The 27,654-nt window shown below is 37.5% G+C and overlaps 1 protein-coding gene across 2 annotated transcripts; it reads left to right on the top strand.

The window, feature by feature from the left end:
• The first annotated feature begins 154 nt into the window (after positions 1-154).
• On the top strand, positions 155-26,583 carry YIPF4 (Yip1 domain family member 4). Of its 2 annotated transcripts, none has more exons than XM_029937983.1 (6): positions 155-548; positions 15,499-15,652; positions 16,872-16,962; positions 19,919-19,996; positions 22,789-22,902; positions 25,481-26,583. In XM_029937983.1, the coding sequence occupies exons 1-6, from the start codon at positions 470-472 to the stop codon at positions 25,616-25,618; spliced, it is 654 nt and encodes a 217-aa protein (XP_029793843.1). In that variant the 5' UTR covers positions 155-469; the 3' UTR covers positions 25,619-26,583. The 2 variants fall into 2 exon arrangements, with proteins under 2 accessions (XP_029793843.1, XP_029793842.1); XM_029937982.1 differs by having other exon boundaries at positions 165-548; positions 16,872-17,043.
• The last annotated feature ends 1,071 nt before the right edge of the window (positions 26,584-27,654 follow it).

Here is a 27,654-nt window from a genome sequence, read left to right as displayed (position 1 = left end):
TCCTCCAGTTAACAAAAATGGAAGAAAGACGTAAAGAAAAGCCACAAAAGAAGACATGTCAAGTAAACAACAGCAGCCCAGAAGCCCGTTGAAATCTAGAGGTTCCAACAATGATTAGTGAACTTCCTGTCCTTGGGTCAACTTCCGGAATCAACAACAGGGAGACCCAATCAGAACCTTTCTCCAGGAGCCAATGGGAGAGCACATTACAAAGAGCCAATCCAAGGGGCGCTGTCACTGTTATGGTCCTGTCAGGGCGCCGGCGTCGTGGTGCTTGGGCGGTCGCCACCTGAAAGACCTCGGTGGGGCAGTCTCGGGGGCGGCTGGTCTCCGGCCTCGCTCCCAGCCCACACTCCCCGGCTCGCGGGCCTCACCGTAGGACGCGCGTGCGGGCCGGTGCCGCGGGCGCCTTGGGGCCTGGGCCCAGCCGCAGCCTCCTCCACCGCCGCCGGCTCGGAGGGGCCGCGACATGCAGCCGCCGGGCCCACCCCCGGCGTACTCCCCCTCGAATGGGGACTTCACCTTTGTCTCTTCGGCTGACGCGGAAGGTGAGCCTGAGCCCCAGGAGGGCCGGTCACCCCGGTGGACGCGGGGTCCGACGCGGCGGGCTCTTTGTGGTGCCGAGGCGGTTGCGGCCGGGTGGGGACTGGCAGGGAGCCGCCTGGGGACTCGAGCCCTCTGCGCCCGCCGGGCCCCCCGAGAGCGCCTGAGTGGACGGAGGGTTTGGGGGGGCGTCTCAGATTACTCATTTGGCTTCTGGCTCTCCCCACACCTCAAGTGGGCCCACGGAACCGTAAGATTTTATTTCTGCAGTGACTTGCTGTTAGAAAAGGAGTTGTCAAGTTGGCGAGGGTAGGTGTCAAAGAATGAAAACGAGGTAGGAGAGCTGTGTTCCTCTCTTGTTTATCGAGCGAGAACTTAGATTCGACACTGCGAATACAAACTTCCTTGGAGGAGTTCGTGTTTTGTATGGACTCTGGTATCTTGCTTACGTCGCAGTTTCCCTTCGGTTGTATAGTGTTTGACCCCAATATTCAGAGAAGTGGGTCCAAGTGTTTGAAAGTTCTTGTAATACAGTTAGGTGATCCAAGGACTTCTACATATTTTCTTGTACGGTTGTGAGGAAGCAGTTGTGCCCAAGAGATTTTTCGTTTTCTACATCGGAGGAAAGTTTTTCCTCCTTTTCTCTGTTCCTTACCAGTCTCTGTAACCTGACTCTCTCTCTGCTAGTCAGTTTCAAATATTAATTTTGTTAGACTGTATACACCCAATTATTTGCCAGCGACTAGACTTACGGCCTGATACGAAAAAAAATGAATTATGCGTAAAGCTGTAGAAATTTAAGTCTAGAGAACCTAGCGTTTGCTCAGAAATCTGGTTTCAGGGTGCATCAGGATAGCTAGTATCCTTTTCTTTGTTTTGTTTTCCTTGTTTTGATTTTTCAGTGGCGTTGTTTAAAAAATAATATTGTAGTTTTGGTTATAACTTCAAATGGAAAATAAAAATTTTTGTTTATCATACAGAACATAGCTGATGCATTTATTTTAAATCTAATAGGAATATTTGGTGAAATACAGTAACTCAAAATATTTCGATTTGTTTAAGCTACATTTGGTAGCATAGTGCTTCAGGAGGAATATCAAATTTAATTTCCCAGATTTTAAAAAAATTTCCCTTTATTATTCAAACTTGTGTGTCTGTGTATATGTTTCCATTCCTCCTCGCCCCCCAACACCTGGAATAACCTTTCTTGAATACACCTAAGAAATCTAAGAGAATGATGTAGCAACCTCACCCTCTGACTCTGTACACGAAATCAAGAAGGCTGGAATAAGTAAACCTAATACATACAAGGTTAATTTGAACTTCTCCCTTTAGCCGCTAAGGTTACCTACACTCCCTGTAAACTAAGGGTGTAGAAAGAAGGATAGATATATGTATTATTAGACATATATAATAACATTGTACAGTTTAAATTTATGGAGTATTTTAAGCAAATGACTTGTTTGGTCTTTATTAGAATTCAGCTGAGCTTCATTATTCTTGTTTTATCATGAAAATGAGGCTTAGAGAAGTTCCGTAACTTCCGCATGAAGGATCTGAATTAAGAGCTAGTAAAATTGTGATGCTGCTTTCTTAAATATTTTTCTTAATTGAGTAATGTATCTGTTAAGAGCCCTGGGTTTGCATCCTGGTTTTACCAGTAACTGTCTATATGATGTTGCCCGAGTTACCTAGCCTCTCTTAGTTTCAGTTTTCTCATGTGCAAAATGAGAATTAATACTCAGTGTTCAAATATTTTGCAAAGGCAGAGGACTTAGTACCCTATCTGGCAGAGTTAAGAGCTCGGTACATGTTAGCAGTGCTGCTGCTGCTTTGTTTTCACTGTTAACTGGCCCCACACTTCCTTTTTATTCTCTAACATGAAACTTTGACTCTGCAACTCCAGGTCTTTTCTCTGGTTCTTAAGCATGTCATGTAAATTATTTCTTCTCCCTTTTTTTGCTTTTAATGTAACCAGGAGTGTTTTCAGCGTACCTTCCTTCTAGATTCTGTGCAGGTCTTTCTTAATGATACATATCCTTTGTTCTAAAATGTGCCTCACTCAGTGTTTTGTTTCCACACCTATGCGTATCCTCCTCCTCAGCTTAGAATGCCTTTTTCCTCCTTACCTGAAGTTGAGAATTAACACTATCTGGCATGCTCCTTCCTTGGGGAACCCTGGCTTAACTGTTACTCAGAAACAGACTTCCCTGATCTTTTCTATATCCCAGCATCTACCACAGAAGCCAGACTATAAACATCAGAAAATAATTGTTGGAGGGTCACCTGGGTGGCTCAGTCGGTTGAGTGTCTGACTTCGGCTCAGGTCATGATCTCACGGTTCGTGGGTTCGAGCCCCACATCTAGCTCTGTGCTGACCTCTAACTCAGAGTCTGGAGCCTGCTTCAGATTCTGTGTCTCGCTCTCTCTCTGACCCTCCCCTGCTCACCCTGTCTCTGTCTCTGTCTCTCTCTCTCTCTCAAAAATAAATAAAACATTAAAACATTAAAAAAAATTGTTGGAGAGAGAAATAATTTTTTGCTTTCTTTTTATCTCCTACGACATTGATACTTGGGACTATAAAACTTAGCACATTTTTATGCTGTAACTAAAAAACTACTGGATTTAGAACCAGCTGACTTCAGTTAAAGTCCTGAGCCTTATAGTAGCAATGTGCTATCAGGCAAGGTATAGAGCTTCTATAAACTTCTATTTTGTCTCCTATAAAATGAAAAGCAGGGACTGCTGGCTGGCTTATTCCATAGAGCATGCTACTCTTGACCTTAGGGTTGTGAGTTTGAGCCTTATGTTGGGTGGAGAGATTACTTATTTAAGAAAAAATATTTTTAATGAAGAATTTTAATGGAAAGCACACATAACATGAGTTATTTATAATAATGCGTATAAAAGCAAGTTCCATAAGTACACGTTAAAAGCACATGAGCTATGTGTGAATAAGCCAATAAATGAATAGTGAAACCCAGGCTGAATATTCAAGTCTGTGGTATAAAACTATATTCAAAAGCAGTAAGTAAATACATGTATATAAATGCAACAGTATAATGATACCATTATGTATATGTAAAGTGTAGTATAGAGGTTTTTAAGGATCCTTTGATTTTATTTTGTATCAGGTAAATAAGTAATTCTTGGCCTGGTTTATGTCCTGAGCACTTAGTAATATAGTCTGCCTTAATCATAATTTGCATTTTAATAAAATCCAGCTGTGATTCATGTGCACACTAAAGCTTGAGAAGCACTGATTTAGAATGTTATCAATGATGAGAAGAGGAGGAAATTTTTTTAGCTGTAAGATCAGGGGCGGTTTAATGGAGATGATATTTTGCCAAATTTGGAAGGATAGATAATGTGTTGTATACGTAGGATGGAGTAAGTACCTCGATGTGCAAGGGTCTGCATATGACGAAGTCGCTGGCACCAACTAGTGGTTTAATAAGAGAGATTTCATTGTACATAATAAATGCTGTAGAGAGTATGGTGCAGAGGAGGAAGTGGCTAGCCGCAGGAAGGGATCAAGGAAGTATTCAGGGACAGCTCAGGTGTATTTTGAAGGATAAGTACGTGTTCTTACAGTTGGAAGAGGGGAAGAGCATTCACTTAAGAACTGTGCAAGTACAAGACTTGCTGGGTGGCTGTCCCTGTGTCTTATAGTTCTTAATCGTCACAGACCTAAAACAAGGTCGATTTAGGCTGTAAGCTCCTCAGGGTCAGAAGCTGTGTTAATTTACTCATACCCGCTGCCTGGCACTGAATCCAGCACATAGCAGGAACTCAGTCAGTGATGAATGAATGACTGTGTGATACTTTTTGATTAAGATAAAGGTGCTGTGCTTCTAGAACTGAAGCAAGTACTAATTCCACAGAATTTAACAAGTAATTGGAAAGTCATGATGAAGAGAGACAACTAAGCAAGAAAGATGATCTAAGCCAGCAGACATTTTCTCATCTTCATAATTTTCTACCTTTATATATCTTTGTATCTGTATTGAAACATTCATCTTTCCTACAAATCTTAAAGAAGGGTTTCTTCTTTCCTAAGGATAAGCATCTACTAGTGTTTGTATACCCATATCTTCCTGCCTTTTGTGGAACTTTTCTTTCTCTTCTCTTTTTCTCCTGAGCATTTTCTCTTTCTCCTCTGTGTTTTTCATCTCTACCATTACAGGTCCCCTCCTAACTTATAGAATTTTAAATTAAAATTTTAAATAAAAATTTCACAGCCATACTATCTCTGTTATTTCCTGTTTCGTCAGTATCCAGCAATCCCTATTACTCTGTTGGCATTTCACTTGCTTCCTTCCATCTTCAGAAGTGTTTCCCAGTGGGGCAAAGTGTCCATGACAACATAAATTTGACACATGATGAATAATGTGTTAGCCTAAGGTAAACGAGTTTCCTTAATGTAGAACTCCCAGAGCCTTTGGGGCACCTGGGTGGCTCAGTCAGTTAAGCGTTCAACTCTTGATTTTGGGTTAGGTGGTGATCTTGGGGTTTGTGCGATCAACCCTGTGGTGGGCTCTGTGTTGACAGTGCGGAGCCTGCTTGGGATTCTTTCTGTCCTTCTCCTGTATGTTCTCTCTCTCTCACTCTCTCTAAAAATAAATAAATAAACTTAAAAGAAATTCCCAGAGCCTTTAGTATGCTAGTAGTAGTTATACAACTCAAATGGGGGGGAGGGGTGCGTAGGTGCCTCATTTGGTTGAGCGTCTGACTCTTGGTTTCTGCTCAGGTCATGATCTCACAGTTTGTGAGTTCCAGCCCTGCATCAGAGTCCAGGCTGACAGTGTGGAGTCTGCTTTAAATTTGCTCTCTCCCTCTCTCTCTGCTCCGCCCCCTGCTTGCTCTGTCTGTCTCTCTCTCAAAAAATAAATTGAAAAAAAAATTTTAAACTTAAGTGAGGGTTGTAGTATACAGGATGTTCCAAACTCAGTAAACATTAAAAGCCTTTTGTGAAGGGCCTGTCACAGGATCCAGATTCTGCAGAACATGCATAAAGAAACACCTCTAAAGACAAGTTTGGTTTTTGCTTGGTGTTTTATATTCTTAACACTTTGTCCCCACTCTTCTTCTGCAGCCTTTGGAGATAAACTCTCCCTAACAGAAGCCTTCAGCTTCTATGCCTTTCTCTCTGCCATTTCTTTTCCTTGGAATGATATCTCTAATCATTCCTTCACTGCTGATCCGATTATCCCTCATAACCACATTCAGGTTCTACCTCTAAATAGCCTTCCTGACCACCTCTCTGGTACCTTAGGCCTATCTACTCCTTTGGCACCTGTGATCATTTGTCAATTTGCATTGTCATTTACGTACAAAAGAGTGTGTTTTACAGTACTGATAGGGTTTTATGTTACATGTTATCTAAATTAGATTTTTAAATTGAGATATAATTTACATACCATAAACTCACCCTTAGAAAGCATAGAATTCAGTGGTTTTTAGTTTATTTACAAAGTCGTGCATTCACCACCACTACCTAACCCTAGAACATTTCATCACTTCAAAAAGTCAATCCTGTGCCTATTTTTAGTTATTCTCCATGGTCTCCCAGCCTCTGACAACCACTAGTTTACTTTCTGTCCCTATAAGTTTGCCTATTCTGGACATGTCATGTAAATGGGATAATATGTGACATTTTGTGTTTGGTGTCTTTTATTCAATACTGAACATATGTTTTCAAGTTTCATCCATGTTGCAGCCTGTATTAGTAATGGTTCCCTCTTCTGGATGAACAATATTTCATTGTTTGCATATATAGTACTATCAATTAGATTTTAAACTCCTCAAAGTATCTCACTTTTTTATATCACTGTCAGGACATTTAAGAAATAAGCTAAGTAATTCATAAATATTTATTGATAGATAATTGATCAATATTGAAAACAGGGAAGGTACTAAAGTGAAAGTGACTTAATGTTTCTGATATAGTTCCTCTTGCCAAAGGCCAGAAACTTGTCTCTAGTCTCTCTCACTTTTTCATATTTAGTTGGTCATCAACTACTTCAGACTAGCTCCAGAATAACTATATAATGAATCTATTCTTCCGTCTTTACTGACACTGCCTTAGTTTGAGTCCTTACAGTTTCTCATCTGTGCTATAGCCTCCTGACCATACTCCCTGTGCCAGTCTCTCCCCTCATAAATCAGTCTTCCATTGTGCAGCTAAGATTGTTTCCAAAATACAAGTCTATTTCTGTATATTTGCTTTATTAAAAGCTTTTAGGGGCGCCTGCGTGGCTCAGTCGGTTAAGCAGCCGACTCCGGCTCAGGTCATGATCTCACGGTTCGTGGGTTCGAGCCCCGTGTCAGGCTCTGTGCTGACAGCTAGCTCAGAGCCTGGAGACTGTCTTCAGATCCTGTGACTCCTTCTCTCTCTGACCCTCCCCTGCTCAGGCTGTCTCTCTCTCTCTCTCAAAAATAAATAAAAAATATTTAAAAAGTTTTTTTAAAGCTTTTAACATCACTTTTTGATTTAAACTCTATGGAACTATTTGCCCTTCCAGTCATTAATGAACTCAGCATTTGTTGAACTGCACATTTGGTGGTTGCCTACCATATGGGCCAGGCCCTGTTATAAGTACTGGGGAGATATGTTCTAACAAAACTGCAACAGAAACACTTAGTTGTTGCCATCATGGAGCTTACAGACATTAATCAAATAATCTCACAAATATATTATTATAAATAGTGATAAATGTTAGGAAGGAAAAGTCCAGAGGACTATGAAAGGAATCTATCTAGTCTGGGAGATCAAGGAAAATTTCCTAAAGCAAGTATATGAGAACTGAAGAATTGATGGCATTTAATTATATGGCGTTGGAGAAAACAGCTTGGTACAAAGTCTCTGAGATAAAAGGGATCCTGGTTCATTCAAAGAACTGAGAGGCTTAGTGTGGCCAGAGCATAGAGGGGGAGAGTGTGGAAAATTGTTCTGGGGAAGTAGATAGGGTGTGTAGAGATTGTTGGGCCCAAGCTAAAAAAAAAAAAAAAAAGCCACGGAAGGCCACTGAAGGATTTTAAACAGGAGAGTGAAGGAATTGCATTTTAGAAAGAATCTTTTGGCAGGGCACCTGGGTGGCTCTGTCGGTTAAGTGTCTGACTTTGGCTCAGGTCACCATCTGGCGGTTTGTGAGTTCAAGCCCCACGTCAGGCTCTGTGCTGACGGCTCAGAGCCTGGAGCCTGCTTTGGATTCTTTGTCTCCCTCTATCTCTCTGCCCCTGCCCCACTCATGCTCTTTCCCTCTCTCACTCAAAAATAAATAAACATTAAAAATTATTAAAAAAAAAAAAAAGAAAGAAAGAAAGATTTGGGTCACCTGGGTGGCTCAGTCAGTTAAGCATCTGGCTTCAGCTCATGTCATGATCTCACAGTTCGTGGGTTCAAGCCCCACATCAGGTTCTGTGCTGACAGCTAGCTCAGAGCCTGGAGCCTGCTTCAGATTCTGTATCTCCCTCTCTCTGACCTTCCCCTGCTCATGCTGTCTCTCTGTCTCTTAGAAGTAAATTTAAAAAATATATAACAATTAAAAAAAGATTCTTCTATCTAAAATTCAGAGAATGGGTTGGAAAGAGACAAGAATGACTAGGGAGAAAGCAGTGAGTAGACCATTCTAGTCATGTAGGCAGGAGACACAGTTTGCTGACTTGTGCTGGGAGTAGAAATGGATAACAGTGGGCAGGTTAAAAAATATTTAGAGGTGAAAGTGACAGGATTTAATAGTGGGTTGGATGGAGCAGGGAGCATGCGAATGAAGGAAATTGTCAAGGATAATCAAACTTCCAGTTTATAATGCTGGATGGATAATGGTACTGTTCACTGAAAGAAGAAACTAGAGGAAGACCTTAGATACCAATAATGTGGTTTTGGAATATTGAATTTTAGGTGCTTTTGACATAGTTAAAAGGAAACACTAAGATGATATTGATTGTATAAGATGCTCCAAGAGGACTGGGCTCAATATATCGCTTCTTGAGCTCAGCCTTCTTCAGTCTTCTTATCCACAATAATGGTCTGAATGTTTGGGTGTCCCTAAAATTCATTATATTGAAATCCTGATGCCCAAAGTAATAGTGTCATGTGGGGATTTAGGGAAGGTACTTAGATTATAGGGTTCAGGTGGAACCCTCATAAATGGGAATAGTGCTCTTAATAGAAAAAATTCCACAGAGCTCCCTACTATTCCCTATTCCTGTATGTGGATACAAGGAAAAATCTGTTAGGCAGAAGAGGGCCCTTACCTGACCCTATTGGCACCCTGATCTTAGATTTCCAGCCTCTAAAACTGAAAATTCTCTTTCTCTTGTTTATAAGGCACCCAGACTATGGTCTTTTTGTTATACCAGCCTGAACAGGCTAAGACATTCCTATATAGAAATCATAGTATCTACAACTCATTATTGTAATCAGTTAAGTTGTGACATAATAATCCATAATTGTTATCAGTGCTCTTTTGAGTAAATGATAATATTTTTTTTAGTTTATTTATCTATTTGAGAGAGACAGAAACAGCACGAGCAGAGGAGGGGCAGAGAGAGGTGGGGAGAGAGAATCTCAAGCAGGCTCCTTGCTGTCAGCACAGACCCCGATGTGGGGCTCAAGCTCACATACTGTGAGATCATGACCTGAGCCGAAACCAAGAGTCAGACACTCAACCAACTGAGACACCCAGGAGCCCATGAGTAAATGATAATTTTCTATCAAGGTGGCCAAACATTTAGCCTGTTCTTTTTGTGAAGATCCCCCTCCCCAGAAAGGATATTATGTTTGATACAAGTTAGTAGTGTAGACAAAGGAATTGTTTTTCTTTTCTAAAAAGTTTCTACCTTAAAATCATATCTGTGTAGATATTATCACAAATATACAGTAGGCTAATGAAGTATGATAACGTGGTATGTAATGGGTATGCAAGAGTAGCTTTTCTTCCCTATTTGAAAGTTGAGGGTTGCCTGGGTAGCTAAGTTGGCTAAGCGTCTGACTTTGGCTCAGGTCATGATCTCATGGTTTGTGAGTTTGAGCCCCATATTGGGCTCTGTGCTGACAGCTCACAGCCTGGAGCCTGCTTCCGATTCTGTGCCTCCCTTTCTTTTCGCCCCTTCATCGCTCATTTTCTGTCTCTCTCTCTCTCACTCAGAAATAAAGTAAACATTAAAAAATTTTTCAAAAGTTGAAGGTGACTTTTTTATTTATTTTTGAGAGAGAGACAGAGCACAAGTGGGGGAGGGGCAGAGACAGAGAGAGGGAGACACAGAATCCGAAGCAGGCTCCACTCTGAGCTGTTAGCACAGAGCCCAACTCAGGGCTTGAATCCACGAACCACAAGATGATGACCTGAGCTGAAGTCAAATGCTTAAATGAATGAGCCACCCAGATGCTCTGAAGATGACTTTTTAGCCAACCTTTCTTGGGGAGAAAGAAAGGTGGTCAAGCAAAGTTTACCATATAAGATAATTAAACTTTATTTTCATAAATTTTAAATTCATAAGGTATAATATACATCTGTGAAAGTGACACAGAACTATACACACACACACATACAAATATGTGCATATAAACTGGTAAAATCGGAATGAGGTCTGCAGGCTCTACCACTGTCAGTGTCCTGGTGTTGATAGTTATATGACATGCTGCCATTGGAGGAAGCTGGACGAAGGGGACATGGAACCTTTCTGTACAATTTTGCAACTTCCTGTGAATCTAATTATTTCAAAATAAAACATTCAGTTAAAAGACTCATAAGGCGAGCGAAAGAAATTCCTGTTAAATAATGTTTATGCCAAGATGAGATTTAATTTTTTCAAAGGTAGGCTCAGGAGATTTAGTTGATTTTTTTTTTTTAATTTTTTAAAATGTTTTATTTATTTTTGATACAGAGAGAGACAGAGCATGAGAGCGGGAGGGGCGGAGAGAGGAGGAGACACAGAACCGGAAGCAGGCTCCAGGCTCTGAGCTATCTGTCAGCACAGAGCCTGATGCGGGGCTTGAACCCACGAATGTGAGATCTGACCTGAGCTGAAGTCGGAGGCTTAACCAACTGAGCCACCCAGGCGCCCCAGTTGATTATTTTTTAAGTTTATTTTTTGGAGTAATCTCTACACCCGATGTGGAGTTCAAACTCATGACCCTGAGATCAAGAGTTGCATGCTCTTTCAACTGAGGCAGACAGTAGCCCTGATTTAATTGATTTTGGTTAATATATGCACGATAAAGAATTTACTGACAATATCGAATAGTAAGGCTATTAAAACCATAAATCAAAATAGTATGAGTTAGAATATAACCTAATATATAGTTTATACATATAGACAAAGTTTTATAAGAGGCTTTAAATTTTTTTCTTTTGGAACAACATCAAACTTGAATGTAAATCTAGCAATCATTTGCTTTGGTTTCTTGATCTCTTTTTTGATGTATGCAAGCAAGCATTAAAATGCTTTTTAAGTAAAATTTTAAAGTTTTTAAAGTTTATATTTATTGTATGAGAGAAAGAGCACAAGCCGGAGACAGGCAGAGACAGGGAGAGAGAATCCCAAGCAGGCTCTGCACCATCAGCTCAGAACTCAGTGTGGGGCTGGAACCGATGAACTATCGGATCCTGACATGACCTGAGCTGAAACCAAGAGTCCATTGCTTAACCAACTGAGCCAGTAAAGCACCCAAAATGTTTTATAACTAAGATGGAAGGATGGAATTTATTCCTTCAATGTGAAACATGTGCTTGTTTTTTCTTAATTTTTCTTTTAATGCTTGTTTATTTTTGAGAGAGACAGACAGACAGACAGACAGACAGACAAAATGTGAGTGGGGGAGAGGCAGAGAGAGAGGGCGACACAGAATCTGAAGCAGGCTCCAGGATCTGAGCTGTCAGCACAGAGCCTGATGCTGGGCTTGAACTCATGAACCAAGACACCATGGCCTGAGCCGAAGTTGGACACTTAACTGACTAAACCACCCAGGAGCCCCAAACATGTTATTGTTTTGTTTTGCTGCACAAATACACAATTCTGTTTTAGAGTTAAGCACACATGGATTTCATTTTCAACTGAAATGCAGTGACTTTTATCCTTGTTCTTGTTGCTTGTTAAATAAGAAAAAGCTTCTTCACACATAAAAGTTAAAAAAGTATCAACAAAACGTAATTCATTGCAGGATGCTCTCCTTCCTCGGAAATCTGGGACTCAGCACTCAGCTAGCAGGGGATGTATAAATCTCATCCTGAGTGTACTATCCTGTAGCACTTACTGAGTTCTTACTCCTCTTTCCAAGTAAAGTTCTTAGGCTGAGAAGATTCAGAGAAAAGATCCCTCACCTAGTAACGCACCTGAGGTTTTTTTTTTTCCTAAGTTAATTTATCTTGAGAGAGAGCACAAGCAGGGAAGGGGCAGGGAGGGGGAAATAGAGGATCCAAAGCAGGCTCTGTGCTGACAGCGGAGAGCCTGAGGTGGGGCTCACACTCACAAACTGTAAAATCATGACTTGAGTCGAAGTTGAATGTGTAACCGAGTGAGCCACCCAGGTGGCCCCTACCCTTGACATTAAAGGGCAGAAAAATTACTATTAAATCTTGTCCTGTAATTTTTGCAGGTGGCTTTCTGTAAAACTTGAAACTTACTGATCTTCTTCACTCTCAGACAGATAGAAGTGGAAACATCTTTAAGATTTTCTTTTGCAGTAGATTTTATTCAAATATTATTTTCTTTTAAATCCACTAATAGTATTATCTGTACATGTTTTTACTTAGCAAATGATAAGTGTATTATAGAAGATTTAGTAAGAAATAATTTAAAGTTAATGTTTTATAATACTTATCCTAGAGTTGACAACCAAAGCTAGCTGGTTCTTACTCTGGTTGGTTGGTTGGTTGTTTCTTTCTTTCTTTCTTTCTTTTCTCTTCTCTTTTCTCTCTCTCTCTTTCTTTTTCTTTCTTTCTCTATTAATTTTCCCCTGCTTTTAACTTAAGATACCAGTGCTTCTGGAGTAGCTTGGAATTTCCTTATTTTCTGACATTCTTGTTAACTTGCTAATAGTTAGGGTAACTATGAATTTTTTTGACTTTTCTGTTGCTTTTTTGTATCTAACACCTAGTAATAAATTGGGGGTACTAAAGGACGTGTCAAACTGCTGGCATTCCTGCATATGTTTGTGATATTTTCTTACTTTATAGTAAATGGAATGGAAAATACTACAAAATCTTAAGCTAAAGGTGCCTTTTTGAAATTTGGGCATCCATGCTATGACAAACTGCTAACCATATAACTCTTTATCAAAACATTTCTTTGCACCTTAATTTATATAACCTTCTTTTGGTTTAGATTAAGAACTTTAAGTGCAGTCCTTTCTGGAGGCCAGCAGACTATTGTTAAGGTCCTTTCCTGCCTCGTAATTTTAAGACCTTTAATGATGCTGCCATATTAATGAATTCCTGATTGAAATCTTCCTCTTGCTAAATCAAGAGAAGCATTCTTTGTACCTATTGGTAATGGAATGTTAAATTTCATCTCTCTTGGGTTTTTTTTCTGACTTAGATTACAACAAGCAGAAACTAATTTCAGAGAATATTTTAATCACAAGATTCTGTGATAGTATTTACAGGGACTATTTGTAAACTAAGTAGGGAAGGACAGTGAATACAAAAGTACTTGTATTTTATTTCTAACCGAGTAAACTCCCTTATAAAAACTTTAGAATCATGAACCTGGAGAAAGAGATGGTGCGCAAGCAGGAGAGAGGGGCAGTGGGAGAGAGAATCTTAAACAGGTTGCATGCTCAGCCAGGCCATGATGTGGGGCTCCATCCCAGGACCTTGGGATCATGACCTCAGCCGAAATCAAGAGTAGGACGCTCAGCTGACTGAGCCATCCAGGCACCCCAGTAAAGAATTTTGAACAGGAAACTGCTATATTAATTAGTAGCTAAAAATAGGGCTTAGCCTTAGATGCAAACTTTATTACAATTAATTGCAAGAGTTGTCGCAACCAAAACAAGATGTGACTCATAATTAAGACATTGATTGATTAAAGTTTAAGCCAGAATTTTAATACTAATTCTCCAAAACTAACCTAGAATTTTGAGAATGTCAAATTAAGCTCTTCTTTATATTGTATATGACCTTTAGAGGAGAGTCTGTTAAGTGTTGTGCTTTAATTATTTTTTTAATGTTTATTCATTTCTGAAAGAGAGAGACAGAGTACAAGTGGGGGAGGGGCAGCGAGAGGGAGACACAGAATCCAAAGCAGGCTCCAGGCCCTGAACTGTGAGCACAGAGGCCAACACAGGGCTTGAACTCATAAATCATGAGATCAAGACCTAGGCCTAAGTCGATAGCTCAACCTGCTGAACCACCCAGGCACCCCAAGATTATTTTCAAAAGTACCACTCCAGTCATGTGGCTTCTAGGTAACAGCATTAATGGTTGTTTAATAGTGCACTGGTGCACTAGTGTCTGGTCCTATAGATGTTGGGTTTTTTCCTTAATTCCTGTATGACCTCAAGTACTTTACTATTCCCATTTTTTTCCAACCAGAAAATGGGGCGTTTCAACTTTTGTGATTATCTGTAATCTCAGGCACAGTTGAGACTAGGAATGGAATTTATTTTGTAATGTGGATAACTGAATCTCTTCACTCCTTTTTATTTATTTTTTATTGATTTAAAAATTTTTTTATTTATTAGAAAGAAAGAGCATATGCGTGCAAGTTGGGGAGTGAGAGATTCTCAAGCAGACTCCATGCTGTCATTGCAAAGCCTGATATAGGTCTCAAACATGTGAACTGTGAAATCATGACCTGAGCTGAAATCAAGAGTTGGACTCATAACCAACTGTGCCACCCAGGCGCCCCTCTTCACTCCTTTTTATTTTATTTACTTATTTTTATTTGTTTATTTTTGAGAGACAGAGTGTGAGCAAGGGAAGGGCAGAGAGAGAAAGAAACACAGACTCTGAAGCAGGCTCCAGGCTCTGAGGGGTCAGCACAGAGCCCAACGTGAGGCTCAAACTCATGAACCGCGAGATCATGACCTGAGCTGAAGTCGGCTGCTTAACCGACTGAGCCACCCAGGTGCCCCTCTTCACTCCTTTTTAAAGCTGACCTCAAAACAAAACAACTCCAAACACCTTTATTTTTGCCCAGACTAAAGATGAATAATGTGAATACATAAAGAAAAAAATTAGCTGACATAGCAGTGAACTCTTAACTAGTCAAATTTATCCAGAACCAAGCACTTAACATGGCGATTTGGTGATTTAAATGAAAGGATATAGAATAGAAACATAAAAATATAGAGAAAAATCTATAGTTTTGTTTAGCAAATTTTGTTTAAGGTTTTGTATATATACATTCGTAATGCCGTTAGAATTTATACAGTCACTTTATTCTGAAACACATAGTGTATGTAATAATGAAGGGAATCCAAAATTATATCATGTAATATATTTTATTTATATCTTCCATATAAAGTTGTTACAAGTCTAGATTCTTTTACCAATCTAGCTTATTATCTAGAATGTTTTATATGTCTTCACTTCTCTCATCTTTCATTTTTTTCGGGTTAAATGAAAGATGGCTTTTAGATTTTTATCAGCTATAAAATATGAGGATTGTATGTAATAGCAGGTTTTCATAGAGATCTTCAAACGATAATTGTTTTAGGGGCAACTGGGTAGCTCAGTCAGTTAATCCTACTCTTGGTTTCAGCTCAGCTCAAGATCTCACAGTTTGGGAGTTCGAGCCCTGCATTGGGCTCTGCACTGACAGCGTGGAGCCTGCTTGGGATTCTCTCTCCCGGTCTCTCTGCCCTCGCTACCCCCTCTCAAAAATAAAATAAATTTGAAACATTTTTAAAAAAGTGATAAGTATTTTACTTGAATATTATGCTCATGTTGGTTAAGATTCACACATTTTTACCTTGATTTATAATTTTATCCTCTCTTTCCTAAGATCTTAGTGGTTCGATAGCATCCCCAGATGTCAAATTAAACCTTGGTGGAGATTTTATTAAAGAATCTACAGCTACTACATTTCTGAGACAAAGAGGATATGGCTGGCTTTTGGAAGTGGAAGATGATGATCCTGAAGATAACAAGCCACTCTTGTATGTAGAAATAGTAATATGTGTTTTTTTAATTTTAGAACTAGTCTGTGGGATGATTATATTCTTTCATGTTATTTAAAGACAAATATGGAAAGTCTTAACCTTTTTGATGTAAAGGTCTAGCATTTTTCAATTTTACTAGTAATTAGAAATATTGCAATAATGGGAGAATATTTTTAACTTAATGAATGGCAAAAATTGAAGTATAAGTCTGTATCTCTCTCTCATATGCATACACACACACACACACACACACACACACACACACACGCACGCACGCACACACACACACGTATACCCCAAATGTTAGGGCTTACATGGACCTATAACTATCTCAAGTAAACGTGCAGTTTAAGTAAGAAAGCAGGATGCTTGCTGTGGAAATTGAGTTTAAGGGAAATTAAAACTTCCAAAAAGATTATCACTCCAAAATCTTTCCCATATAGAAATTCTAGATCTACCACTAGGAGGACTTCAGAGAGTCTTTCACTTTCTTGATAGTACTTGAAATTTTTTAAGTGATTATCATTTGCTAAAAAGTAAAGAATTTAACAACTTGATAAAGATCCTGTAGCAAAATTGAGGCATTATCAGGCTAACCTCTGTAATTACTATAGATTAAGTACTGAAGCATTCTGTTCATTAGTGTACCACATTTCATCAAATTTTAGCACAGATTTTAAGATGCAATTGATTTATGTTTATCAATAAGAAGGAAAAATTATGTAAGTTTGTACAAAGCTATCCTTAATGTAGGGATAGATGAGAAAAAACCCACCATACATAAAGAGGCAGCAAGGATGTTTGCTTATCTCAGTTCAGCAACGGGTGGGTGTCCTGAGAATGGAAACCCCACACCAGTTCTCATGTAGGATTGCAGTCTGAATTATCAATATAGTTAAGAAGGGCTCAAGGAGATTTTATTTAAAGTTGTCCCAAAGTAGTGGTGCCTCCAGGAGACTGACAAATGGAAAGGAGGATCTTGGAAGCACTTGACTTCACTCAGGCTGAGTGAAGACTCCAGCAGTTGTGACAAGCATCCCGATTTTAGAGACGTTGAAATGTTGAAAATGTACTCTGGAATCTGTGAAATACACTGCCACAGAGTCAATGCTTTGTTGATCTATGGAGACAACACTGTCATATTTAAACTTTTCTTAAATTTTCTTGTAGCTGTCTGAGTATTCAGAAGTATGTGCCTTTTTATTTTATATTATAGGGAGGAATTGGATATTGATCTAAAGGATATTTACTACAAAATCCGGTGTGTTCTGATGCCAATGCCATCGCTTGGTTTTAATAGACAAGTGGTGAGAGACAATCCTGACTTTTGGGGCCCTCTGGCTGTTGTTCTTTTCTTTTCCATGATATCATTATATGGACAGTTTAGGGTAAGTATACCTTACTTTATACAAAATGAAATATCTTAAGAGATTTAGAAGTAAAAAATAGCCAAATATTAACTCTAATGCTACATTATGTTTGAGAAATGCTTTACTTTTACCCATTATTTCTAACTTGTTCATCTCTAGAACTCTTCTTAATTACCTTAGATTAATGCTTTCCAAACTTCTACATCATCATTCATGTAGAAAGTTGTATTTGTCTGGCAACTGGGACGTCTCTCAGCCGAGCGGAAGTGAATAGTGACTAGAGGTGACCAAAAGAGCTGCCCTTGCCTTTTATGATTTCCCCCCAAGGAACGAAGAGTTTGAAACTCATTAACATGTTCTTACGTTTTATTCATTTGCTAAATAAATATTTTAGGGGTACCTAACTGGCTTTGTTGCTGGACCGTGTGACTGTGGATCTTGGGGTCATAAGTTCGAGCCCCATGTTCTTTTTATATAATACTTTGTTCTACTCTTGGGGCTTTATCTTTATTATCAAAGTACAACATACACATATCACTCCTTAATTCCTAGTTTACAGAGTTAGAGGAGTATAAAAATTATCACAAAATGATTTGGAAATAAATTCGCTTCTCATTGCTTCTATTAACAAATTCCCACAAGTTTTATGGTTTAAAACAGTGAAAATGTATGCTTTTACCATTCAGAAATCCAAAATAATTTTGCAGGAGCTAAAATGAATAAGTCGTCAGGGCTGGTTCGCCCTAGGCTCTAGGGCACATTCTCTTGATTTCCTCTTCCCACTCCAGAAGCTGTCAGCGCTCCTTGGTTTCTGACAGCATTACTACAATCTCTGTTACCATGGTCACATTAACTTCTCTACCTCCTTTTATTAAGTGCAGTTGTGATTACATTTAGTGCTCATCTGGATAATCCAGAGTAATCTCCCAATAGCAAGATCCTTAACATAATACAGCACTAGTCTTAATAATATTTCCCTTAGATCAGTAGTTTATATCATGTATTCTGTTGGAAGTGTGAGGTGAATTAAAGAAGTTGAATGGAGACTCTGGTCTCCTACCTACTAATCATTCATCTAGAGCACCTCTCTAATTTTATCTATTTTGTATAATCTTTCATTTGAGCAAAGGCAAAAAACAGATTACTACCTCCATATAATGTTGCTCAATTTGGTTTTGCTTGATGTTTCCTCATGACTAGATGGGGTCATGAATTTTTGGCAATATACTACTTGTATATTATAAGGGAGTATGTGATATCAGCATATATATATTTTTTAAGTTTGTTTATTTATTTAGAGAGATAGAACATGCAAACAGGGAAGGGGTAGAGAAAGAGAAGGAGAGAGAAAATCCCAAGCAAAGTCCATGCTTTCAGCGCAGAGCCTGACGTGGGGCTCAGTCCCATGACACATGGGAACATGACTTGAGCTGAGATCAAGAACCAGACGCTCAAGCAACTGACACACTCAGGCACCCCCTGATGTATCTTATTACTGGTGCTGTTAACATTGGTTGCTTGGTCAGGGATGAGGTAGAGTCTGCACAAGTCCTCCACCGTAAAGTTGCTGTTTTTTCTTTTTAAAAAACAAACAACAATTTTTGTTTTAGTTATTTTTGAGAGAGACAGAGCATGAATGGGGGAAGAGGGGCAAAGACAGAGGGAGACACAGAATCTGAAGCAGGCTCCAGGCTCCAAGCTGTCGGCACACAGCCACGACACAGGGCCTCGACTCACCAACTATGAGATCTCACCAACTATGAGATCAGAACTTGAGCCAAAGTCAGATGCTCAACCGACTGAGCCACCCAGGCCCCCCTACCCTTTTTAATTAATGAATACCTTGTGGACGTATTTGATGACTATGCATACATGTTTCTCATCAAACTTTAGCTCACTAATTTTAGTATCTATTGATGGATCTTGCATGCAGCAGTTACTACTGTTGTTTACTGAATGGTGGTTTTCTGTTTTCCTCCTTCCTTCCACATGTGTGTATTAATTGGTATTCTCTGTGGAACAGCTTCCCTTCTTACTAATCATTGACTTACTATGTCAGTATGGAACTACGAATATTTATTTTATTTTCTAGATTGTAATCCAATGCTGTTGTCATTGGATTGTCAGTGCTATTTTATTGCAGAGGTTATTCCCGCTTTAGCCAATAAGGAGCTCCTTTAGGTTAGCTTCTATGTCCTTTTGACATATTCTCATCCTTTTTTGAACATGTCCTTTCCTTCTAATTCAACAAAGTGTTCTGGACTCATATCTTCCCTTCCCTGACCCTGGAATCAATTATTTATCAAAGGAATCCTTATTCCTTTTATCAGGGAATGATATTTAGAAACCAGGATCTGGGCAATAAGTGTGCTTATTTTGCTTTTGGGGCTTCATTATCTCTGGACCCTCGAGGCAGACAAAACTTAGAAAGGAAGGCTGTATCATTATTATGCTAAGTCTCAGGAGTTAAAATTATCTGAAACATCTTCCACAGTCTATCATTTAGATACATATGTAATTAATGTAAATATTAAAGATCTCCTGAGAAGACCTATAGCTTCTTTTAGTGATGAATTTTCCTTGCAAGATGATGTAAACCAGAGGTTTGGAAGTAAACACTTGGTTCTTTTTTTGTAATAATATTTTATAATAGATCTTGAAATACTGAGATTTCCTTAGGGAATTGATCATTGCTAATTTTCAGTTTGGATGTAAAACTATTAACACACTGCATTCGTACTAGGTTTTGGAAAGATAACTGGGAATCTGAACTCTCTATAACCTAAAATTGGATATACCAAGCTATCTTTTATTAACAGAGAATTGACTTCCTGGGAAATTATCAGCTTATTTTGTACAAAGATATTAATTATATGTATTTTTTTCCCTTAAGGTGGTCTCATGGATTATAACTATTTGGATATTTGGTTCCCTAACAATTTTCTTACTGGCCAGAGTTCTTGGTGGAGAAGTAAGTGATTAGTTTTGAAAATAGCCTTTGTTTCTTATCATAAACCTTATTTTTGGTATTGTAGATATCATCAGTGGCTATATTCATAACTGTTCATTGTCCCGGAATTGCTTTTACGTTATACTACTTCCTTTAAGGTGATCAGCATGTTAGTATTATACATACTCAATAAATGTTACAAGAAAGGAAGATGAAAGAAAAGATCCCATACCACTCATAAGTAATGTACAGCTTTTCAGGGAAGCATATAATTTATTCTAGATCTAGTACAGCAGTTCTCAAACTTTTTAATCTCAGGTCCCAAAGAAATTTCTTTATGTGGGTTGTATTTATCAATACTTACCATATTAGAAATTAAAATTAAAAAATTTAAATATAGTTTTATTCATTTAAAAATAAAACCAAATACATTTTAACATAATATGTTTTAAAAAAAGAATTTTTTCAAAACAAAAAAGTGACAAGAGTGGCATTATTTTATATTTGTGCAAGTAGCTTTACTGTCTGGCTTAGTGGAGGCTGGTTCTTTTTTTTTTATTTTAAATTCTTTAATGTTTTTTATTTATTTTTGAGAGACAGAGAAAGACAGTGTGAGCAGGGGAGGGTCAGAGAGAGGGAGCACAAAGAATCTGAAGCAGGCTCCAGGCTCTGAGCTAGCTGTCAGCACAGAGCCTGACACGGGGCTTGAACCCACGAACTGTGAGATCATGACCTGAGCCAAAGTCAGATGCTCAACTGACTGAGCCGCCCAGGCGCCCCTGGAGGCTGGTTCTTGTATCTCCCTTCTGCATTCAGTCTGTTCTGGCTAAAGTATATGAAAAAAATAAGCCTTAAACAGATATGTAATTGGAAAAAGAAGAGTTTTATTTTGCTTATTTATTTTTAATATTTATTTATTTATTTTTGAGAGACTGAGGGAGAGATGGTGTGTGGGGGAGAGACAGAGAAAGAGGGAGACATGTGAGACTGACAGAGCTGTGAGATCATGACCTGAGCCGAAGTCAGACGCTCAACCAACTGAGCCCCCCGGGCGCCCCTAAACTTACAGAGTTTAGAATCAGACTTCTGTTCCTCGTTCTTTTGATAGTGTTAATTTTTTCCGTTTTATTCATGATTTCAGATATACTTTGGGGCTTACATTATTGAGAATAGTGTAAGATATGTGATTTCATCCAGACCTCTGGGCTTCATCCAGACCTCAGTGAGCCTTTAGTTATCACTTGTTGTGGTGAGTGCTGAGGTCTGCCTTGAGATTTATACATATTTAATGTGTCAGTCAGGGACCAGTTCTTTTTTACATAGTGAGCAACTAATATGGCCTCTATGTATTCTTCTGCTACTTTGTTTCTTCCAGGTGTGTGCAGTGTTTTCAAAATCCATGATTATTTTGTGGTTTAGTTTCAAATTTTTATGCCTCTTTTTATGCCTCCCTTTTAGTTTCAAGAGGGAATGGTATTAGATATATGTGCTCAATCCACTATCTCAAACTAATTTTACCTTAAACAAATTTAGAATAACATTTGTCTGTGAAACTTTTTCACTCTGCATGTAGAACTATAAAATAATTATTTGTTTACATATTATTTGTTATGTCTTAACACAACGCCATGTAATATTTGTATGAAAAATATATCACGAAATGTTTTGGTAATTTAGAACTGTTGATATTGGAGTTAAGACACCTGGATCTTTATTTGAACTCTTTTCTCCTCCCAGCTTTGCTTTCCTGAACAAAGCAGTTTGTCTCTCTAAAAATCAGTGTCTTCATAATGGAGGTAGCAATACCTACTTAAAGGATTATTGTTGCATTTGATCTGTCTTGATCTATCACAGAGCTTGGCTCACAGTACTAAGACTATTTTTTCCCTCACTCTCTCCTTCCTCCCTTCCCTTTTAGTCTGCACTTATCATATGTAGCTTTTCTCGACCTTAAATTTTTTGCTTGAATTAAAATGGTTTTCGTCCCTCTAAGTAATCTTTCCGGGGTGTCTGGGTGGGTTAAGCCTCCAACTCTTGATTTTTGGTTCAGTTCATGATCTCATGGTTCATGGGTTCCAGCTCCACCCACATTGGGCTGCTGTGCAGACAGCAGAGCCTGCTTGGGATTCTTTGTCTCCCTCTCTCTGTGTCCCTCCCTGCTTGTGCTCTCTTTTCCTCTCAAAATGAATCAATAAACTTAACAAAATTAAAAAAAGATACTCCTTCTACAACTTTAAGGAAAGTAGTTGACAAAGTATAATATAGATGTAGTGAAGGTAATTGGATATATAAGTCTCAAAAGAGAGAGGGCTGGAAATGTAGATTTGGGTATCATCAGAAAATTGATAATAATGGAAACAATAGTGGATTGAGAAGACTGTGTAAGAACATAGCAGATTATATGATAATTTGAAATATAAAGCATATGATACTTGATGATTTCCTTTATTTTTTAAGATTTATTTTTTAGAAAGAGAACATGAGCCAGGGAGGAAGGGGTTTGGGGCAGGTGGAGGGAGAGGGAGAGGGAGGGAGAAAGGGAGAAAGAGAGAGAGAGAATCCTGAGCAGCCTCCACGTTCAGCCCAGAGCCCAATGCAGGGCTTGATCACATGACCCTGGGATTATGACCTGAATGGAAATCAAGAGTCTGGCGCTCAAACATCTGAACCACCCAGGCACCCTGATACTTGATGATTTCTTCTTAATTCTCACATTTATGAAAGTACAACAATGAATATATGATGTTCAATAGTAATTGAATGAATTTACCTTGATTTCTATGATACTTATTTAAAATTTTGAAAATTCACAGGTTGCATATGGCCAAGTTCTTGGAGTTATAGGATATTCACTACTTCCTCTCATTGTTATAGCCCCTATACTTCTGGTGGTTGGATCATTTGAAGTGGTATCTACACTTATAAAAGTAAGTAGTATGTATTATAAAAATTAACTATTTTCCAATAACAAAAGTATACTAGTTCTCTGTCTCAGAACATTGTAGTTTGTAACTGTCAAACATTTGTGTTTGGAAAAGTGATCTTAGTCATTGATTTTACTAATTGTGTCTTTTATTTTCTCATGTTTTTTTTTTAAAATAGTTTATTGTCAAATTGGTTTTATTTTCTCAGGTTAATCACCAGAAATTATAATGTATGTCTGGTGGGAGTAAAGAACAAAGAGCAAACCAGGCTACAGGATATTACACTCAGATCATTTTTTTAATGTTGAATTTTTCTCCTCTTTGTTTATAATACCACTTCATATAACTTAGATTTTGTGGGAGGTTTGTAGTTAAGATTTTACCAGACATTCATTTAATAACTGTTACTCCTATTTGAATAATAACTTCCTTGTCAAATATGAAAGACATGGTTGTAATAAATTGGCTTTTCTGTACTGAAGAGATCAGCACTTCTTTATGCTGTGTTAAATTCATATTAACATATACATGCATATTAAACATGTACTGATAATATTAAATATTAATAATAAGTAATAAAATAACCTAAATTTTAAATAACTTTGGAAATAAATGACTGCTTTAGCACATGTATGTATATTACACAGTGAATGTAATTTTTTCTTTATGAAAAAATATAGAACTTAAAAAAATATTTTAAAATGTTTATTTTTGAGAGAGTGTGTGAGCAGGGCAGGGAAGGGCAGAGAGAGAGGGAAAGACACAGAATTCAAAGTAGTCTCTAGGCTCTGTGCTGTCAGCACAGAGGAGCCCCATGCAGGGCTTGAACTCACGAACCTTGAGATCCTGACCTGAACTGAAGTCGGATGCTCAACCAGCTGAGTTACCCAGGCACCCCCAAAATACAGAACTTCTTAAGACTACCACTTTCAGAACTGCCATTATGTAGCCTTCACATTAAAGTATTTGTTTTTAAGTAGAGCCACTTAATTTTCATGATATTTGGTTTTATTTAAAATAGTCCAAAAATTGCTAAAACTATCTGTCTTCTGATCACTTTCAGTAATTGAGTTTAACTGAAAGTTGGTCTGTAGCATTCTTTATGCAATTTATAAATGTACTATTATGAAATGGAAAAGTCCTTTATCATTAAAATTTTGGGATACAGTTATTTTATTTTTTTAATATAGTTTATTGTCTAGTTGGTAAGATATAGTTATTTTAAACTTCAGATTTTTCTTTCCCCCCAATTTTTTCCTTTTTAATCTTCTCTTTGTAGTGAGCTATTATATGTTTGTTTCAGTCTAAGATTTATGGAGAAATATGTTGCAAAACTCTTGTCATTTATATCTGTCATTAGAATACAGTTTTAATCTACAAGTGTTATTTTTTAACATTAAGTCTCTGTAATTCTTACCAATCTTTAACCGTTTATTTATAACAAAAAAATGTATGACATACAAATGCAATTTGATCATAATCTTATTTCATATATTTCTCTATCCTTCTCTGAACGTTTAATATTTTGTAGTTTTTTTTTTGTTTTTGTTTAAAAATGAACTGTAGAAAACTGGACCATCTCAAATACATTTTTCAGTCTGCCAGTATTTATTTTTGACCTCTCTACCGGTGGTTTTCAAGGGTGATTTTGTCCCCCCAAGGACATTTGGCAATGTCTGGAGCTATCTGGGGTGTCACAAATGAGGTTGGGAGTGGAATCTTACTAGTATGTTGTGGGTAGAACCCAGGGATTCTGCTAAAACTCCTGCGATGCACAGGACAGCTTCCCATAGCAATGATCCAGCTTCAAAATGTCAGTAGTACAAGGTGGAGCTATCCTGCCCTGAGACAACTCTTTTTCTATCATAGTTTCTCTGATTTCTACCCTTGAGGTTCTTCCTTTAATTTTAGACTATAAAATGCCTTTAACATATACATCAGTTAGTATCATATAAGTTTCCAGTGGAAATACCTTAAAATTTGGTACATGTATAATCAGAAAACCATAGTACATTATATTTAATTAAAGTCTTGACCAAAGTGTTATTTTTTTCTTTTTATTTAACCCCATACTTTTACCTATTCCTGAGAAAATGCTGTTCTATTTCATAAACATTGTGTACAATTTTCACTTAGTCTGTTTTCCTACTTCTAAGAAGAAGAAACAGAAAAAAGTTTTCTTTGTGTAATAACCAATTCATTTTATTTCAGCAGTTGGTCAAAAGTTGCCTTATCTTATATCACCAGGGACACTGTTAAAAAGACTATAAGACCCTTCCCTTAAGAGATTTTGATTCAGCAAGCTAGAGTGAATCCAAGGATTCTCTTTTTATTAGGCGCCCCCAAGTCATTCCTAGGATTAGACCAGTGTGGTAACAAATGACTTAATTTGCGTGTGTCAGGGAACAGAGCAAGGACAAACATTCTTAATAATAATCTTAAACATTCTCAGTAAGTTTTACTGTTTACCACAATTGGTTGTGAGGGTTGTTTTAAGAAAATATTATAAATGTTATTTACCCAGAATGTTAACTGACTTGCTAATATACTGCCTTTTGTCTTTTTTGTTTGTTTTTTAAAGCTGTTTGGTGTGTTTTGGGCTGCCTACAGTGCTGCTTCATTGTTAGTGGGTGAAGAATTCAAGACCAAAAAGCCTCTCCTGATTTACCCGATCTTTTTACTATACATTTATTTTTTGTCCTTATATACTGGGGTGTGATCTAAGTCACATATGAGTAGAAAAAGACAATGTTACATTTGCGTGTAGTCTGGGAATTCTTGCTGAGGGGATTGAAGAAGACCTGTTGCTGGTAAAATTTTACGTGTTCCACATGGAAAGGCAGGTTGGTCTTTTTAAAACAATATGTTTTTGTATTTAATTAAGTATTTGCAGTTGGAATTTTTTGGTCAGAATTCCGAATTCTGTTTGATTCTTCATATTCCAGTGAATAAAATTTAAAAGCATTGTGTTTTTAAGATTGTGTCAATATTCACCTAAAAACTTGTGCCAAAAGCACCTGGAATGGTAATTCTATTTCAGTCAAAGGGTAAATATGGCAGCATCCTAATAATGTAGAAGTGCAATTTTTTTCTTTAGAAGGTTTTCTCCTGCATTGCAGATCCTGTAGATATATATTTATATTTATACATCTATATTTATGAAGTAATTCTTATTATTCACACAATATATTTCTGAATAGCCTAAAAATTGAGATATTTTCAATCTGATGCTTAACCTTTCTTCAATTTGGCCATTCATCTTTTATTTATAAATTCAAATTTGTTTTTTAAATTGTATATAATTTTTAAAATCTCATACATGCTTCAGTATGTCCTTGTTAAGAAGTCCTAATTACAGCTAAAACTGATTTTAATGGTTGCTGATGTAGATTTGGTCTGCTTGGGTATGCCTTGAAAAACCATTTTTGAATGCCTAAATATTTGATTTCAGTTTATGTTTATCTTTCTGACCAAAGGAGGAGGAGGTATAATGGATATGGCATTATCAAAATTGTCAATATTTAGAGAAATAGTAATATTTATAGTATCAGAAATATTTTTAAGTGGTACTCCTTAGTCGTAAAAGTTGCTGGAAAGAGACCTTTAAAATCCTGTGGTCCTGAATGATGTTATATGAAGTAGAAAAAAATAAAATGCTTCCCAGCTGTGTGTTTTGTTTTGTAACACCTTGTCCTGTATTACTAAACAAGTATCAGGTACTCTAACAAACGTACAGTATTTGCTAAGGGAGATATTAAGAAATTTTAACTAGTTAAATTTTTGTTTCAGCTTATTTCATATACTCTAGGTGTATACTTTAGTTAATATAACTTTGTAAAGTAGATTAAATATTTTATTTATGTCCATAAAACAGCAAATGCCCAATAACTGTTAGCAAATTATATTATTCTTCCTGGTCTCAGCTAGAAGAGTTAACTGCTGTCCTCAATATGATAACATGGCCATCTCTTAGTATGTATTCCTTTAGTAACTTTATGCATCAGGAAATATCTAGCAACTCTGAAGCAAGTTTTCAAATTAGCATGCTCATTTCTCCTCCTTTCACTCCTCTGTTCCACTAAAAAAAGAAAGGAAAAATTTCTTTTAAGCTACAGGAAAAGTGTGGAGCTATCTTTGAGCCAGAATAATGTGAAAATTACATATGCTAATTTTTTAAAACAAGCTTAGGACAATAGATTGAAGCACCAGAGAGATAGAATTTCTAGAACCTAAAATAATAGCAATTTGTGAGGAAGGAACAATAGCTACAGAAGGAGCAACTGTAAAATAAACAGTTGTCACACATAAGGAATTCCTGAGGTTACTACTTTGTTACAGTCAATTATTATATTTAATATTCATAGTGTTGACCCTGAATCTTCCCCCAGGAAGCTTAGGGGTTGGTCCCGGGGGGTAGAATTTTACAAAGTAGTAAGGTAAGCCATTTTGGGACCCATTCTATCAAAAAATGGATTAAAATAAATTAACCTATCTATAAATAGAAATATATCAAACCATTTTTTGATGGAATAGATAGATATGAAAAGTTGACATATATGGATCGAATTTATTCCCTAATGATGAAGATAAAATGAGGTATTTCTGTTCTAAAAAGGTATTTAAAAATAATAGACTTTAATCATGAGAACTTCGTATTTAGGGTATATATAGGTAACTTATAATGTTTCAAGCTCAACCAACATCTTCATGGGCTAATGAGCAAAGTAATTAAAACAGATTATCGCTTTGGAAATA

This window comes from Suricata suricatta, chromosome 4, assembly GCF_006229205.1.
Source record: "Suricata suricatta isolate VVHF042 chromosome 4, meerkat_22Aug2017_6uvM2_HiC, whole genome shotgun sequence".
Classification (NCBI taxonomy): domain Eukaryota; kingdom Metazoa; phylum Chordata; class Mammalia; order Carnivora; family Herpestidae; genus Suricata; species Suricata suricatta.
Note: the sequence above shows the minus strand (reverse complement) of the source record. Positions and strands in the feature narration are given on the sequence as shown.